The sequence below is a fragment of the Poecilia latipinna genome, unplaced genomic scaffold (assembly GCF_001443285.1).
Source record: "Poecilia latipinna isolate Pla-1442-1.1 unplaced genomic scaffold, P_latipinna-1.0 Scaffold339, whole genome shotgun sequence".
Lineage (NCBI taxonomy): Eukaryota > Metazoa > Chordata > Actinopteri > Cyprinodontiformes > Poeciliidae > Poecilia > Poecilia latipinna.
The window spans coordinates 319737-334934 of NW_015112955.1; the positions used below are offsets into that span (position 1 = coordinate 319737).

Consider the following 15198-nt stretch of genomic DNA (forward strand, 5'->3'; position numbering starts at 1 on the left):
CTTCCCCATGGGCATCTGTGGCTACTATCTAGTACCACCATCAGCGTGAGTGTGCGGTTGAATGGGTGAAGCGCTTTGGGCTTGATAAGGCGCCATAGTAGTACAAAACCATTTACCATCAATACAACGGGAGATAGTGGGGACGGAGAAAGTCAAAATGAGCTAAAATTATCTTCTAAATTACAAGAATATGTGGATAAAAGTCTGATGTCTTTTTATGGATACTGAAACAGAGCTCTGATGGTGAGATGCAATAAATCTATAGCTCAAGCCTGACCTTCTGATAATACAATTCTTTGCAAAAATTACATGGATCTTACTCCAAGAATATAAAATTTTATCTGCAAGTCAAAATAAATATATTTATTAAAAATGATTATTATGTATTGACAGTATAAGACAGCTAGACTGTGAAAAAGTCAAGCTCCTCTGCCTTCTCCCAGTGTTCCCACTAGCTGCAGAAATGCACCACTCAGTCAGAAACAACCAATCAGAGCCAGGGGGAGAGTCTTAATGCTGTCAATCACTCTTGTGTATTTGCCGCTCACTCTCCTCCCTTTGCTCTTTGCTATGACGCAGGTGATGTGCCACAGCATATACTGCCTCTAATGCTAAGGCTTAGCATAGCCACCAGATTAACGGTTTTCCTGGACTGTGAGTTGTTTTTCCACCATTAGCACACTTGGCAGCGTGTGTCTCTTCTTGATTGGCAGCGCTAAGACCTTCCTCCTGGCTCTGATTGGTTGGATTGTGCATTTTGTCAGATGGCAATATAAGATTAGGAAGAAGGTGGAAGAGCTAGAGCCTTTCACAGATTATCTCTCTCTCTATTACACTATCACAAAATAGTGACAGTTTTAGCAAATATATGGGAAAAAAAAGATATTTAACATATTTTTGTAAACAATACTGCAACTTTAGTCAAATAGCCAAAAGATAACAATCCACCAAGCAACCGCACACTGTTTTTCTTTTTTCTCGTTAATGAGAAAAAAGTCACACTACAACAGTGAAGCTAAAGCCTCCGCTAGATGTTTATGAAGCGACTTTCCGCGCTTAGCTTTGCCTCATGCAGGCCAGTCAGTCCGTTTTGTTCCCGTCCCACCTTCAGGACAAGCCTCTGCCTGCCTGTCTGCCTGCGGTTGTGCTGCCCCCAGCCTCAGAGAGCTGGTGTAGATGGTAGACCCTCCTCCACGCTTGTCTGAAGGGCTGGCTTAAAGGCGGAAGTTTCAGTTCCACTAACTTCATTTCTTGGAGGCTGAGAATCGACGGGCAGAAGTCGCTCCTCTCTCTTTAACACAAACCCGGGTTCCTCGAGGTAAGGTGAGCACAATGTTAATCATTTTTATTTCCGTCATTATTATTTTTTTTTTTTTGCAGCTTTTTGTTCCCGCTACGCAGCTGCAATTCAGAGCTTCATCTGAACTTTCAAAAATCACATGTTTGTAAAATAAAACTTTTAAATAACAGACAGGTTATTATCTGTTTTGGGCGGATATGTTTTTGTTTGTTTCAGTTTAATCTAGGAGAGCTGTAATAATCTTAGGCATGTGTGTCCTGCACCTTCTCCAAGTGAACACATGGGTGAACAGACTGACTACATTATTGATTATCCTCAGTGTAGTTGTTTCTCTATAAATAAATAACGTGTGTTAGCTAGCAATGTCAATAGTAAGACGTAGACATTTAAAAATGTATAGTATTGGGCAAGACGTTTGATGATTAAATTCTACATTTGATGATCCTAACAGGAGTATGACTTAATTTTCATTTATTGAGCTCTAATATAACGTATTTTAGCATTTCTAGTGAAGTCAAAGAGATTCCCTTTGTTTTCAGTGAAAGTGCTGCTATAATATGCAGTAAATCACTCAGTCAGTATCTGCTGTAACGTTACCTAGCAGCAAAGCCCTGTGAAATAAGCCTGACGTCTGAAACCTGAACTTCAGATGACAAATCTCACACACTGTGCTCATCAAAACGTGGAGACATTCTTTCTTTTGAATACGACATGAAGAAAACATGGTTTGACACAATCGTGGTGTGACGCATGCAGCTGGGGTCATGAAGGGGAGCGGCTCCTGCATTCAGTTCAGGTGACCCGTGTTTAATTACCATTAAAGAAAAGGCTTTTCCAGTTGAAATGCACCTTTGTTTGAGGGGCGGTGGTTCATTTTATTACGAAATTTACTGTACTGGCCTAAGATTAGGGAACTTACAGTGCCTTGTAAAAGGCATTTATGACCCTTGGACCTTTAGAGACTCTTTTAACAAAAAGACAATTAGACATAAACATACAAATTTCTAATTTGTCATTCATTTTAAAGTCTTCCCACAGATTCTTAGTTTAGATTTTGACAGGGACGTCCTGGATATGCCTTCATCTAAACCCTGACATTGCAACTTTCGCCGTAGGATTGTTGTCAAGGTGACAAAGTTACTGTCCACTGTTAAGTCTTTTGCAGCCTCTACATTGGTTGCTACTGTAGAATAGCATTCCCATACCACGATGATATCACCACCACCACCACTTTGGCTTAGTTTTGGTTTTCTCTGACCATAAAACCTTCTTTAATATGCAGTGTCCTCCTTGTGGTAAACTTCACATGAGATTACACATGAGGTTTTTTTTCAATGAGGTTCTTCTTGTCGCTCTTTCAAGTCTCGCTGTCAGATTTGTGGACTGTGTGACTGATTGCTGCCCTGGATCTCTGACCTGAAAAGATTGAAATTAATCAAACTGGTGTTTGTTTTTGCAACATGAAAGAAAGAATGTGAAAAGGGACCCTAGTGGCATTTATACATCCCTCAACCCCTTCTCCAAAGTAACCTAATTTTAAACTCATTAAGGAGTTGAGATATTCTTCAAAAAATTCAAGCTGTTCCTATCAGGATGTGTTATTTACTTTACAGCCAGACATTTGAGGAAAAAACATTTTTCAAGCTATTTAAATGCTCTGCCTGCCATTCAGCTCAGAGCCATTTAAATGTCTGAGCTAATATCTGGGAAAAGGCGATGAAATGCTTTGCAGTGGTGCCAACACGATAGGAGCTTGACAGATAAGGCCCAAAAGGGGAATTCTCTTTCAAACTTGCAGATGTGTCGATGTGAATGTAGCTGAGAAATTCTGATGCACATCTCGACTGTTTTTCATCTGTGTGAAAACACTGAGAGGTGTGTCTGCTCATGTCTATGCATGATATCATTAGAGATTGCAAAACAAGCAGGGGCATGAGATGGGCCTGATCTTTGTTCTCTCCTTGTTAGGTAATGCTATTGATATGTGTGCGTCTGTCATGACCGGAGTCGTGACTCAAATCTCGCCACTTCAGAATGAGTCGATTCATTTGACTGTGAAAGTAAATACTCCAAAATATGCAAGCCTGAGCAGTTCAGAGTCCTGTTTTCCCAAAGGGTTGTACATTAAGAATATGAACTCAAAGGCCTCAGAGCATCCAGCTGTTTGTCAGCATTGGTGGTTCATAGGTCAGTCCTTAAATGAGAAGGTAAACAAAACATTTGACAATGTGAAGGATGGCTTCCCAGTTCTTTTTTCTGGACTATGACTTCTTCTTTACATTTCTCTTCATTTTAGTCTGCTGAACACAGACATGTGGTGCAATCACAACTTAGATGAAGAAACCTCGGAAATAGCGCTGTAATTTGAGAAAGTGCTGAACTGATGGATTACTGCCTGTGTTTCTGTGCTTTTTATAAAGACGAGCTTATATATACATCTTATTGCATGCACACCGAATTCCCCATTTTGTGGTTCAGTATTCACAGATTTTTGTGTGGTAACGGGACTCCAAGTTATTTGCTTGGGCATAGATGTTTCTGGCTTTATGGCAGTTTTCAGCCAGCACAGCTTTAGTTTACCTGCTGGATATGTATACCATAATACCCGAATTATCTAAAAGACTTTCTCCAGATTCAGTTGTTTTTGAGTCATAATCTCTTCCATTGCTTTTTATGTGGTTCTTTAAAATAACAAAATCTAAGTTAATTACAAGGCTTAAAAAAGCAAAACATAATCTTTTGTCGTCACCAAGTTTATTCCTCATTTAATGTACCTAGTATGTCTTTTTGATTTGGCTATAGTTCACTGGTCTTTCCAGATCTGCCCATATGCATTATGTAACCAGCAACAAACACCTTCTCCATCTTTTTTACTGAAATGTTTTTACTCCACGAAGGAAAGGAAGGACTGAAAACAGTCTTTGGCATTTTTAATCAACTAGCATGTTTGGTACCTTCGTCTGCCTGCTCTCAGTCATTTTTCATTCTACTATAGTTCTCTTTTTTTTTTGTCATTGTCATTGTTTGATTTAAAATAAAAGGAAGTTCAACAACATTTCCCATGCTCCCCGAAAAGTCAGCTGCACTTCTGACATGAAGATTGTAAAACTATATGATGATATTAGGATGAATTATGTTTTAATGGGGGAAAAACTCAGTTTGTTGCCAGGTAACGGTTGGGGGGGAAATGGTGCATGTCATCAGGTGTTCAGCTACCCTGTCACTTTCACATGTAGTTTTAATCCTTTCCTTCCCCATTTCTACTCCCTTTTACGTCTCCTTTCCTCATATCCACTTGTTCTCCTTCAGGCTTGAATGGAAGATCGTGTGAAAACGGGCTCCCTGATTTGCCATGCGTCTGGTACAACAAAACCAGGTGACGGGCTGCAGCAGGTGGTGCTTTGTCCCAGAGGCAGCCTGACTGGCAGCTTCATAAAGACATTCCTTTAGGATGATAAAACATTTTTACTCGTGAAATATTCACTGGGAAAGAAAGGCATGTCGTCTGATAATCCAGCTGTGTTTCTGGGGATTACATATGCAATGTCTTGACTAAAATGAAACATTAAGTCACCTGTTCTAGCTCAAGAAACGACTTTTACTGACTGAATAAAACAGAGAAGAGAGGTTCTTCTTCAAGTATCGTAAACGTACTATAGAGCACGTGGTGTTTGATGTTTTGGTTTTGGTGTTTGCGTGCGCCCTTCCTGTTTGATCGGGGCAAAGGTAACATTTCCACATGACTGTGAAGTGCCAAGTTGTGGAACGGACACAAATGCACACACCTTCCTCTTAAAAACCCCCCAGTATTCTGCAAATCTGGTTTAACAGTTCCCTCACTTGTCGCTTTAAATAAATTTTACGATATACCAAGCCGTCACATTTCACCCCACTTGACCTCAGTCTTGCTTCTAGTAAGTATTTTAAAGCTTCAGTGTTTCAAGGGAAAAGGAATGCATAACAGGCAGGCATTAGACAGTGAAGCTTAATGGTGCATGAAATATTTTTACACTTGCATGTATCTTGCTGCCTTCCTGCCATTTTTAATTTCTCATTGAGGCATTGTTAATATATTTGCACACATGAATTTGAGAATAAGGAGCTACTGAGCTGTGTTTAGATTGACAGTAATTCTTGGAAAGCTTGCACAACTTTGAGTTACCAGTGAAATCTGAGTCCTAACAAGTCCCTCGCTATCAAGGGTGTGTCTCGTCTTCACTTCTTTCTCGTGCAGGTCCAGCGCCGCAGCAGTGGTGCGAGCAATGACATCTTGTCTCTTTGCTCCTTGCGATTAACAAAGGCGGGGGTTGGCTAAATATAAATGCATGGAAGACATTTTGTCTCGTCTCTTGAGCTCTGAAGCCGAGGTATGAGTTTGTGTGTGAAAAGGAAAGATGAAATTCAAGATGTTGCCCGCTTGACTGGAGTAATGATGCCTTTCCCTCACAGCTCGTAATTTCCAGAATGCCTTATTTGCCTTGGTTTTGGTTGTTTTTTTTTACCCTCTAAGTGTAATGTTGGCATGATTACACTTGGTTTGAATTATGTTCAAAACAGCGCTGGTCTTTTATCCTTAATAAGCAGGTATACAAGTGGCTTCACTTGTTTTTCCCGTGAAGAAAGGCTGCTTGTCTCATGCAGAACACTTGGTGACAGATTGCTGACATAATGTGCTCAGCAAATGGCTTTAAAATGCTGATTGAGATGATCTTTATTTTCCTTTTGGTTTCACCCCCCCCAATTTGTACTAGTTATTTCAAGCCTTACATTCATTCAGCTGGATATGTCGGTCAGCATTATTTAATCATTTCCACAAAGTATTAAACATTCATCCTCTTTTTTTCCCCCTTGCTGTCAATCTGTTTATTTCAAAATATAAACTGGGCACAACCTGTTGCAGAATCACTTTCACTCTTCATGCCGATAGTTTTCCTTGTTAAACAACTAAAACCTGCTCTAAAATGGCTGAGTCTGACATTTGAATCTTGTTGACAAAATATAAAAAACAGGTTTAGTTTTCTCATCCTTATTTCCGCTCTTAAATGGATTTAGTCAGTATAGTGTCTTCCGAAAGTATTCACACCCCTTTTTAAACTTTTGCCAAATTAAACCTGCAAACAAGGCATTTTTAAAGGATTTAACTGGCAGATCAGCAAAATATAGTGCATGACTGTGACATGAAAGGAGACTGGTTCATGATTTCCAATTGTTTTTAAATGAAAAGTAAGACCTTACACTAATTGAATCCAGAATTCACCTGTCAAAAATGTGATGGCATTATAAAAATAGCTCTGAAGACTTCTGGGAAAACATAAGTGAACAAACACCATCATGGACACAGAGGAGCACAGGAGACAGACCAGGGATGAAGTACTGGACAAGTTGGTTATAAATCAAAATCCCATCTTGGGGACACATGCAATAAAGAAGTGTTCAATCTGTTTTCCTAAAATTGAGAAAATTCAATTGCAAGCCTACTAAATCATGGCTCTTCTCATAAACAGACAAGTTGACCAAGGAGATCATTAAACAGAGAAGCTTGGTAACTGTGTAGGAGCTGCAACAATTCAAAAAATGTTAACAGAATAACCACTGGTTGTTAACTCCACGAATACAGCATTTTCGGAGGAACATTGGGAGGAAAACTGTAAGAAGCCCTCCTTTAAAGTTTACCACAAGCCATGGCTGGTACATAGGAGACGTATGTAAGAAGGCAGTCTAATTGGAGGAGACCAAATGAGACTTTATGACTTTCCACCAATGTTACAATGTGACAATGTGACTGGCTGCTGTTCATCCGTTTTGATCCTTTGACTACACTAACCCACAACCAAGACAATGACTAAGGATGCAGTCAGATATATTGTGAAATGGTTTGCAATTGAATCTCTGCATATTAATTCATTAGACAAATGTCAGACATAAATTTAGTTATTAATGTTTAAAAAAATCCAGTCTGACTGAGCTTGGAGCGATCCTAAAAAAATAAATAAAAAAAAGACTGCATGTTCAAAGATGGCAAAGGATTGACTCAGGGGATCTGGACTCTAATGTGTGCCCCACTTATTTAGCATTTTATTCATAGAAGATGTTGAAATCTGTGTTTTTTGTTTTGGATCTTCTAAATTGATTAAGCTTATCACATGATATGTCAATGAAATGCATTGAAGTTTGAAACCCTGTTATTGTAGATACAGGCCTAATAAAGTGGTAAAATGTGTGTTTCTAGGTGCATCATGAGCAGCAGCTACAGTGTCTCCCTGGCCGGCCCCGCCCCGTGGGGCTTTAGACTGCAAGGAGGGAAGGACTTCTGCCTGCCCCTCACCATCTCACGGGTGAGTAGGGGATGGGGACACACACACACACACTCAAATGTACCCTTCACTTCATGATGGTCACCTCAAAGGAATGCAACCCATGCACGTTTTGCCATTTGCTTCCTCATTGACAAAAGGACCATTTGCCTCTTGTTTCTGGATTTGGACAGCTGATTCAGCAGTTTGTGGCCTGTTGCTCAAGGCTTTTGCACTCCTGCCTGCCTATTGTTGTCAAAATCACATTGCATAACAGGATCCAGACATAATCTGTCCGTTTAGAAAATGAATCACATATTTCATTGATTAAGCAAATGGGTGTTGATGACTATTGTCATTTAGTCATTTGACTGAGTGATAAGTGACCTTCCCTCTTCTCTGGTATTTGTCCTGATTAGAGACAGTGCGCTGTGGAAGCGGTTGAGTGTAACCCTAGAGAGCCACAGTGGTTCTGTAATAACTATTTGGGAATGTTCTGCCACATAAATTCAAAGTGGACTGACCAGGACATTTCAATCTGTGTTCTGGCAGCTGGATTGCTTTTTGTTGCCGCGAATTTACACAATAACACAATTTATGATATTGGTTGAGGAGGACATTTCTCAAGCATTGTGTTACAGCATCTGCTACAGAAATTAAAAGGAAACCTTCCGTTCACATTAGCAACTCGGCAAATACAACAAAAAGTTGCCATTTAGTCTTCAACCCGTACGGACTGTGCTTTGTGTACTTCTTCAGAATGAGAAGGGAGTCACTCAGGTCTCGCCACTTCCTGTTATGAAACTCTAATCTCAGTGTCACGACCAAGGTCAGTTCCTCTGTTTATTTGTTTTTGGCAGGATCAGTTACAGAATGTCGAGCATCATGTGTGCAAAGAAATTACGCCTCTCATTTGGTGATGTGTCCGTTGGCGTTCAGACGCAGCCACTCGAAGGGAACAGAAAGGCCAATGTTTGTTTTGCACACTATTTTTAAGTCTCGCTGCCGTGATAATAATCGGTATGCGGGACATTATGTTGTCAGTGGACCTCTTGTCAATATGGAAGCAGCTGATGAATGAAGAGTGAAGCACGTCCTCATTTAGAAGCTTGTCTGATAGCAGAGTTCCCTCAACAACACTAGTACAGCAGGAAAAAACAAGTGACAGGTGAGTCTGTCAATGTCCAGACAATTACATGCAGCCATCAGTCTAAACATGAGTCATTTTTGTGTTTTTAAATATTTAAACATTGTGTTTTTCAATTCTTTGGTGGACAGACTGGCGACCTGTCCAGGGTGAACCCCGCCTCTCGCCTGAAACGTTAGCTGGAGATAGGCACCAGCAACCCTCCCGACCCCACTAAGGGACAAGGGTGTAAAGAAAATGGATGGGTGGATGGTGGACAACTTAAAAATATATATTTAGAAGTAGAAGCCAAGCCAACTTTATTTATGCAGTTTAAGAACAACACTCCTGACCAAAGTGCTGAACAGGTATTCTATACTAGTATAAGCAATAAAACATAAATAAAAGAAGACAGAAAAAAGATGCTATAAAGCAAATCTAACAAATAAAAATAGCTCAATTGTGGTGGGTCAAAGGTCTAAGAATAAAAATGTATTTTCAGAGGTGATCTAAAGAAAAACGGCAAAGAGGCCTGTCTGACATTCACATGCAGGTGAAGTTGCTCTTCTGAGCAGCTTCGTGAACAGTCATTGGAAAAGCTCAGAGAGGTGGGGCGGCGCAAGATTATTTAAAGATTGGAAAAACAAATAAAAGAATCTGTAAAAGAAGGGTGGCAGCGTTGCAGCATGTTGTGCAACCCTGCTTAATTTGTGTAACGTCTACGACCGGCTTCAGTCGAGGATTTCAAGTAAAGCATTGCGCCACTCGTCATGCCTTATTACTAGCCTGCATTTTATTTCAAAAATCTCTAATGAATCTATCCTTGGTTTATAATTTGGCGGCTGGTTTGTGTCCTGACTGTGTGGTGGTACGATGTATAATTTAATCTCAATTTAGACATGGTGAGCATTATTGGAAGCGATCCGTCAGAGTTGGTGGACAAGACACATTTACAAACATCTGCAAAAGGTTTAGCTGCGCCTTTAATCCCTTCATTCAGTTGGTGAGGTAGAAAACTGTGTTGACCTCAAGCTTGTTTCAAGGTTCATCAGAGATGTTAAATATACTTGCCATGTTGAGGAGTATGCGTCTGTTGACAACACATCTGAGCTTGAACTTGCTCTGATAAATGACGCCGCCGTAGAGTAATGATGCAATGACTTGACTTTACATATGTCTAGCATATGCAAGTGATCCAACGGTTATGAACAAAGTATAAGGCTGGTCGCAGGACGACCACAGACAATTATTGGGATTTCCGTATAGGGAATTTTGGGCTTTAGATCTTAAAATAACTCTTAATGACTGCAAGAGATGAAATAAGAGTAGTATCCACCAAACTGTTGTAGCACAGCTTTCACATTGTAGTCCAATACCACATGTATTGGACTACAATATTCAGACTAAAATTGTATTTGACGTTTTGTTGAATAACAAATTTGATTTAGTGCCGTTAATTGTTCAAACTAGGACCACCCAGTACCTCATGAATGATTTATAGAACTAGGACTCAATTATATACTTGTGTGTGTGTGTCTGTGTGTGTGTGTGGTGGAGGGGTGCCGCGATTTGTTTTTCCTGCGACTCTTCCAGATAATTTAGTACAAGGCTGCTGCGCTTCTTTTCAGAGTTCCCTTTTGACTGTTTTCCACAGCTGGAAAATGCGCTCAAAATGCTTTTTATTCTCCCTTGGAATATGTATGCCAGAGGAGCAGCACTGAATCTATTTCTTTGTCCGTTGGGCCCGTTACTTTTTATTTTCTCGTTATTTGCTGTTGTAAGGGCTTGTGATACTTTCTGAAAACAGACAGGCTAATTTTAGGTTGGTCTCTGCAGGAAGCTTTGCAGTAAAGCACTGCTTTTAGCCACTATATTTTTAGTATGGCAAAGTTAATTCCACTCTATCTGAATAGAAATTATGCCATAGAAATTGCATTAAGATTGGACATAAATTTAATATGCTTTTTTAAGGTGTTAATTTTGATTATTTCTATTTTTTTAAAGCTTTTTTAGACCAAACTCCTCCCAAAGATATTCCAACATTAATTGGGACACTTGCCCTGTCTGGGAGTATTGTTAGTTTAATTTTGTTTGCACCAGTCTTTTACTGCTCTCTTTGATCTGCCTTTAAACAGCCCCTTCACTCACCAACCGTTATTCTTTTCAGACATTTTTCCTGAAACTCTTTTAAATCCAGGACACGAGACGGTGGCCAAAACTGCAGTTTAATTTCCTCTCCACAGACTCGACAGACCTCTATAAACCACCATGAAATACTGCGGAAACTTACTCTGGGAAGCATTTTGTACTAGAAATGTTGTTGCTTATAGTAAAAGAAGTATTATATACGCTTAAAGTGTCTGTTTATTTGAATTTTTTTTTTTTTTTCGCTTCTTGGCAGGTTGAGAACTGGTTCAGGGAAAAGGTTTGAAATTTTAACACAATATAAAAACATCACCCCAAAAACATGGGTCTGGGTAAAATGCCTTCCATTGAAGAAAATATTGCGACTCAAAACCTAATATCTTATTTGGCATCTTGATCATGTTGGCTGTTTGGACTTGACCATAACTGCTGGTTCAGAAACAAATAAAAGCAAGCTGTTAAAGGGGAAAAAAACAAAACATACCCTGCATTTTCGGAAACCACACAGACAAGCTGTGGTCTGTGCTGCTTAGCTGGAAAGCAGCTTGTATTTTCCTTAACCATCAGTTGTGCAGGCTCCTGGAGATGCGTTCAGGTTCCATATGGATAGCTGTTCTCTGCAGTCTGTGTTTGATCCCGGTATGATTGGTCTGTGTCTGCCTCAAGCTTCCAGGAGGGCATCTGCTTTCAGGCTCCCTCCTGCAATATGGCAGAGCTATAAAGAGAAGCTGTGCTGTCACTTCAATTTGATTTAGACAACTTTTTGGAGGAATTAAAACTTTTTTATGATTTCTTCCATGTGACTAGAAAAAAACCCCCTGCATGCTGAAGCTCATGATCTGTTTTATGGGGATAGCTTTGACTACAACTTTTGGCATTTTTCTGTGCCACTGTCAAAATATGGTTGGGCGTTCATAGTAATGGATTTTTCTTTAGAGCGACGCAAAATGTTTTGGAAGAACCTTGGGTATCTTTTATGTTGTTCTCTTACTGTAGCAGAAAGCTGTTGTCGAACGTTTCACTTCAAACCGAACAGGATGGAGTTGGGATCCAGTTCTGCCCTCTTGGCTCAAACGTTTCCATATCTTCTGGCTCAGGAGGCTAAACCAGCTGGCTCTTTTCTGGACCTGTCTATAAAGAGCGTTTAGTATTCAGTGCAGGGTCGGTACTTTGCTACGTGTTTTTGTTTGTGTCGTCATGGCAATTTGACTAAGAGGTCCTTTAAGGTTTTCCTTGGCATCTCAGGTTTTCTAGCCGCCAGATTGATGTAGTAACGGACTGGGATCAAACCATGACAACAGTTTGTCTACCTCTGTTCATGTCCTTAATTGGGATGCTTGGCTTTGAGAAGATGAGCCTGTGCTATTTGAACAACCTGTCCCCCGCTGTGTGCTACTGTTCAACATAAATACAAACTGACTAAATGGTACTTCAACATTACTGATACTGTGGCATGATTCAATTTCAAACAATAAAAGGGAAATTAAATGATGTCACTGTTATTATACAATTCCATTCAAAGAGTTGCTGTAGGTGCTGATGGCTGGGGATGAAAGGATTCCCTGTAGTGGCCTGTCTTACAGTGGTTCTAAAAAAAGTCTCTGACTGAAGATGAAGAGGATTCTCAGTGTTTGTATGATATTCTTTACGTTATAAAGAATCCCCCTACATTCTCCAGATGCTCCAGAATAGAACCAGCCATCTTTATGAGCTTGTTTTTAATTCGGTGGCTAACAACAGATGATGTTAGAAGACTATGTACTCTCCACAGCATTTATAGAAGAACTGCAGCTTCTTGCTTAAATACTGAAGGACTTAAGCTTCCCCCTAGAAGTAAAGTATATATAGCAATCATCTAAGTTTGAAACTTCCTACATGAGGACTCCAAGTATTTTGTGAATTAAGTGGAAGACTAATTTGAGACTCCGGTTAAATTCACGTTGGTCCGAATTGCTCTTTTAGAAGAGCGGTGGCTCTGGCGGCAACGTGTTATGTCAAAGAGTGAAAGTCAGCCCACAATTCAGAAAACAACTGTGCGTTCACCTCAAATCATCCTAAAGACACTGCAAAATAAGCCATTTTTGAGCTGGAATTATAATGGCGTGACAACATGAAACTGTAATATTTTTAGCTTATGATACAGTCATAATTTCATACTGGCTCATGCCTAATTATGATGTTGTGTCTCGTTTTGAGTGGCTTCAGATGAACTCGGAGCTATACTAACAGGCAACATTATGACATAATGAGCTTCCGTGAGCCTTTCCTTGTTTGCGATGACTTGGTCTTTAAACTCAAGACTTCTCCATATTAGGTTCTCTGTCTTAACTCCATCCTTCACAGATGTGACATGCAGCTGACTAGCCTTCCAGCTCCCACCGCAAGATACTTCCTGTAGCATGACGTCTCAGATGTGAAGCAACAATCCTCCTCCTTACTCCATACTTTCACTGAAGGCAGGAAGTTGCACGCTGAGAAGCAAGGGAGGTGGTTAGTGTCTTCGTGGTGTTGAAGTGTGAAGCTTAAAGCACTGGGCTAGCTAAGCTGTTCAGTAAAATATTGAAGGTGGATAGTGAATTTTCTTAGAAAGTTTGATTTTTAGTTTTTTATTTGACTGTTACAATGAAGCACATGTAGAACCAATGGAGTGCTGTTTTGTATTTTAGGCGTCTTTTAATCTAGGATTAGATTACAGTTTTGGCATCTTACTTGTATATTTTTTACTATTATTATAATTATTTCCTTTTGGACAATGTTGGTACGATTTGTCATAACTTCTCAGTTAGTGCTGTAGAACATGGCTTGTTTTACCAGCTCCCAGCTTACTGGATTTACAGAACCACAGTGAAAGAACCAGTCATTATTAGTGACTCCACAGCAGTAAATTCACCAGTGTGGAGAAGGAAACCACGAAACGGCAGCCTCACTACAATATGGCTGAAATCCCATTCGTGTAAACGCAGCTGGACAGATACCCTTATTCATTTAAAAAGCATATCCATCAACCAGTCCGGTAATTAAATTATATTTTTACACACCCATTACATGACCTTTTTCCATTTTATGTCGCAAAGACTTAAACCATTATATGTTTTAATGGTGGATGTGAAATTGTAGAATAAAACCAATAAGATTTGGTAAAACGCAGTGTTATTTCTCTCTTTGGAGAGCAGTGAATGTCACTGTTTATTGCTTATCTGCTTTCCGTCACGAGTCTCACTCAGACCTCTCTTGATTTATATTTATAGACTGCACATGCCGGAGATTCTTACTCAACATCTATTTGTTTTGTGTCCACATGAGTGATTGGGTGGGGGGTGGGGGGGGATTTGGGATGTACAAAATACAGTTTGTATATATTGTTGACAACCCATATGTTTGTCTGTGCTTTATGTAAATGCTTAAGGAATTAAGAAATGGAGCCAAGAAGTATTTTTATCTGCTCTGTTCAAGCGTACAAATGTGAGTGTGGTGATTGTGCAGCATTCCAATTACTTTTCTCTTGTACCGTGGGATTCAGAAGACTTTAGACTTGAAAGTCTGAGCTATGAGTAAAATAAGATATTTTAAAAGTTGAGAAAATACATTTTAATAAACACACTTTTCCAAATCAAAACGAGAGTCTGAGAATCTATCGGTACTTTTGTTATGCATTAAAGGCCGAGGTAAAGTCATCTCTCTTCGGCAACTTCGTGCTGCTGTAAAGCCAGTGCTTAGTGAGTTTTGGAAACTCGACAAGGCATAACACGTGTGGAAAAACAAAAGTTGTAAGAAATGATTATTAATCTGAGAATGTGGGTTGCTTGATTAAAAGTGCCTATGCGATTCACTAAATGCTTGTAGGTGCCAGTGACTGTGCATCATGCATGTAATGAGCGAGTGATTTAGTTAAAGCAGAGAGCCTGTCTGCACACTGGGCTTTTGTGAGTGATATAACCGCACTATAGATGCCCTAGACGTCGGTATGCATACATCAGCCTCAGCTTTGGGTTCTGGACTTCCTGCTACCGATCAAGTAACAACTGAGTGGAAGAAAGCACTTTTCAAGACTTAAAAAAAAAAAAAAAAAAAAAAAGAGTGGCCGTCTCTGGCACAGATGCGGTCACTTCCTCATTCCTTCGTTCCCCTTCCCATTCTTTTCCTCTATTTTGTTAAGTTGAGAGTAAACACAATGGGACAATGGCTACATGTCAGAGTTGCCCAACCTGAATGCATTCTTTAGCAGTGAGGAAAGAGGATATTTTTTTTTTTTTTTTTTTTTTTTTTTTTTTTTTTTTTTTTTTTCGCCCTTTTCTTTTTTTTTTTATAAAATTTTTTCCCTCAAATTTGGGGGC

General features: G+C 39.7%; 1 protein-coding gene across 3 annotated transcripts in view; it reads left to right on the top strand.

Annotated features, from left to right (window-relative positions):
• Positions 1–1034: 1034 nt before the first annotated feature.
• Positions 1035–15198, top strand: part of pdlim5b (PDZ and LIM domain 5b) — a 40655-nt gene continuing 26491 nt past the window's right edge. The window contains exons 1-2 of one of the 3 annotated variants that reach the window (XM_015035600.1): positions 1035–1323; positions 7530–7635. In XM_015035600.1, coding sequence (XP_014891086.1) covers positions 7537–7635 — 99 coding nt within the window. In that variant the 5' untranslated portion in view covers positions 1035–1323; positions 7530–7536. The remainder of the gene's footprint in view (positions 1324–7529; positions 7636–15198) is intronic. The other 2 variants (XM_015035598.1, XM_015035597.1) reach the window with 2 other exon arrangements.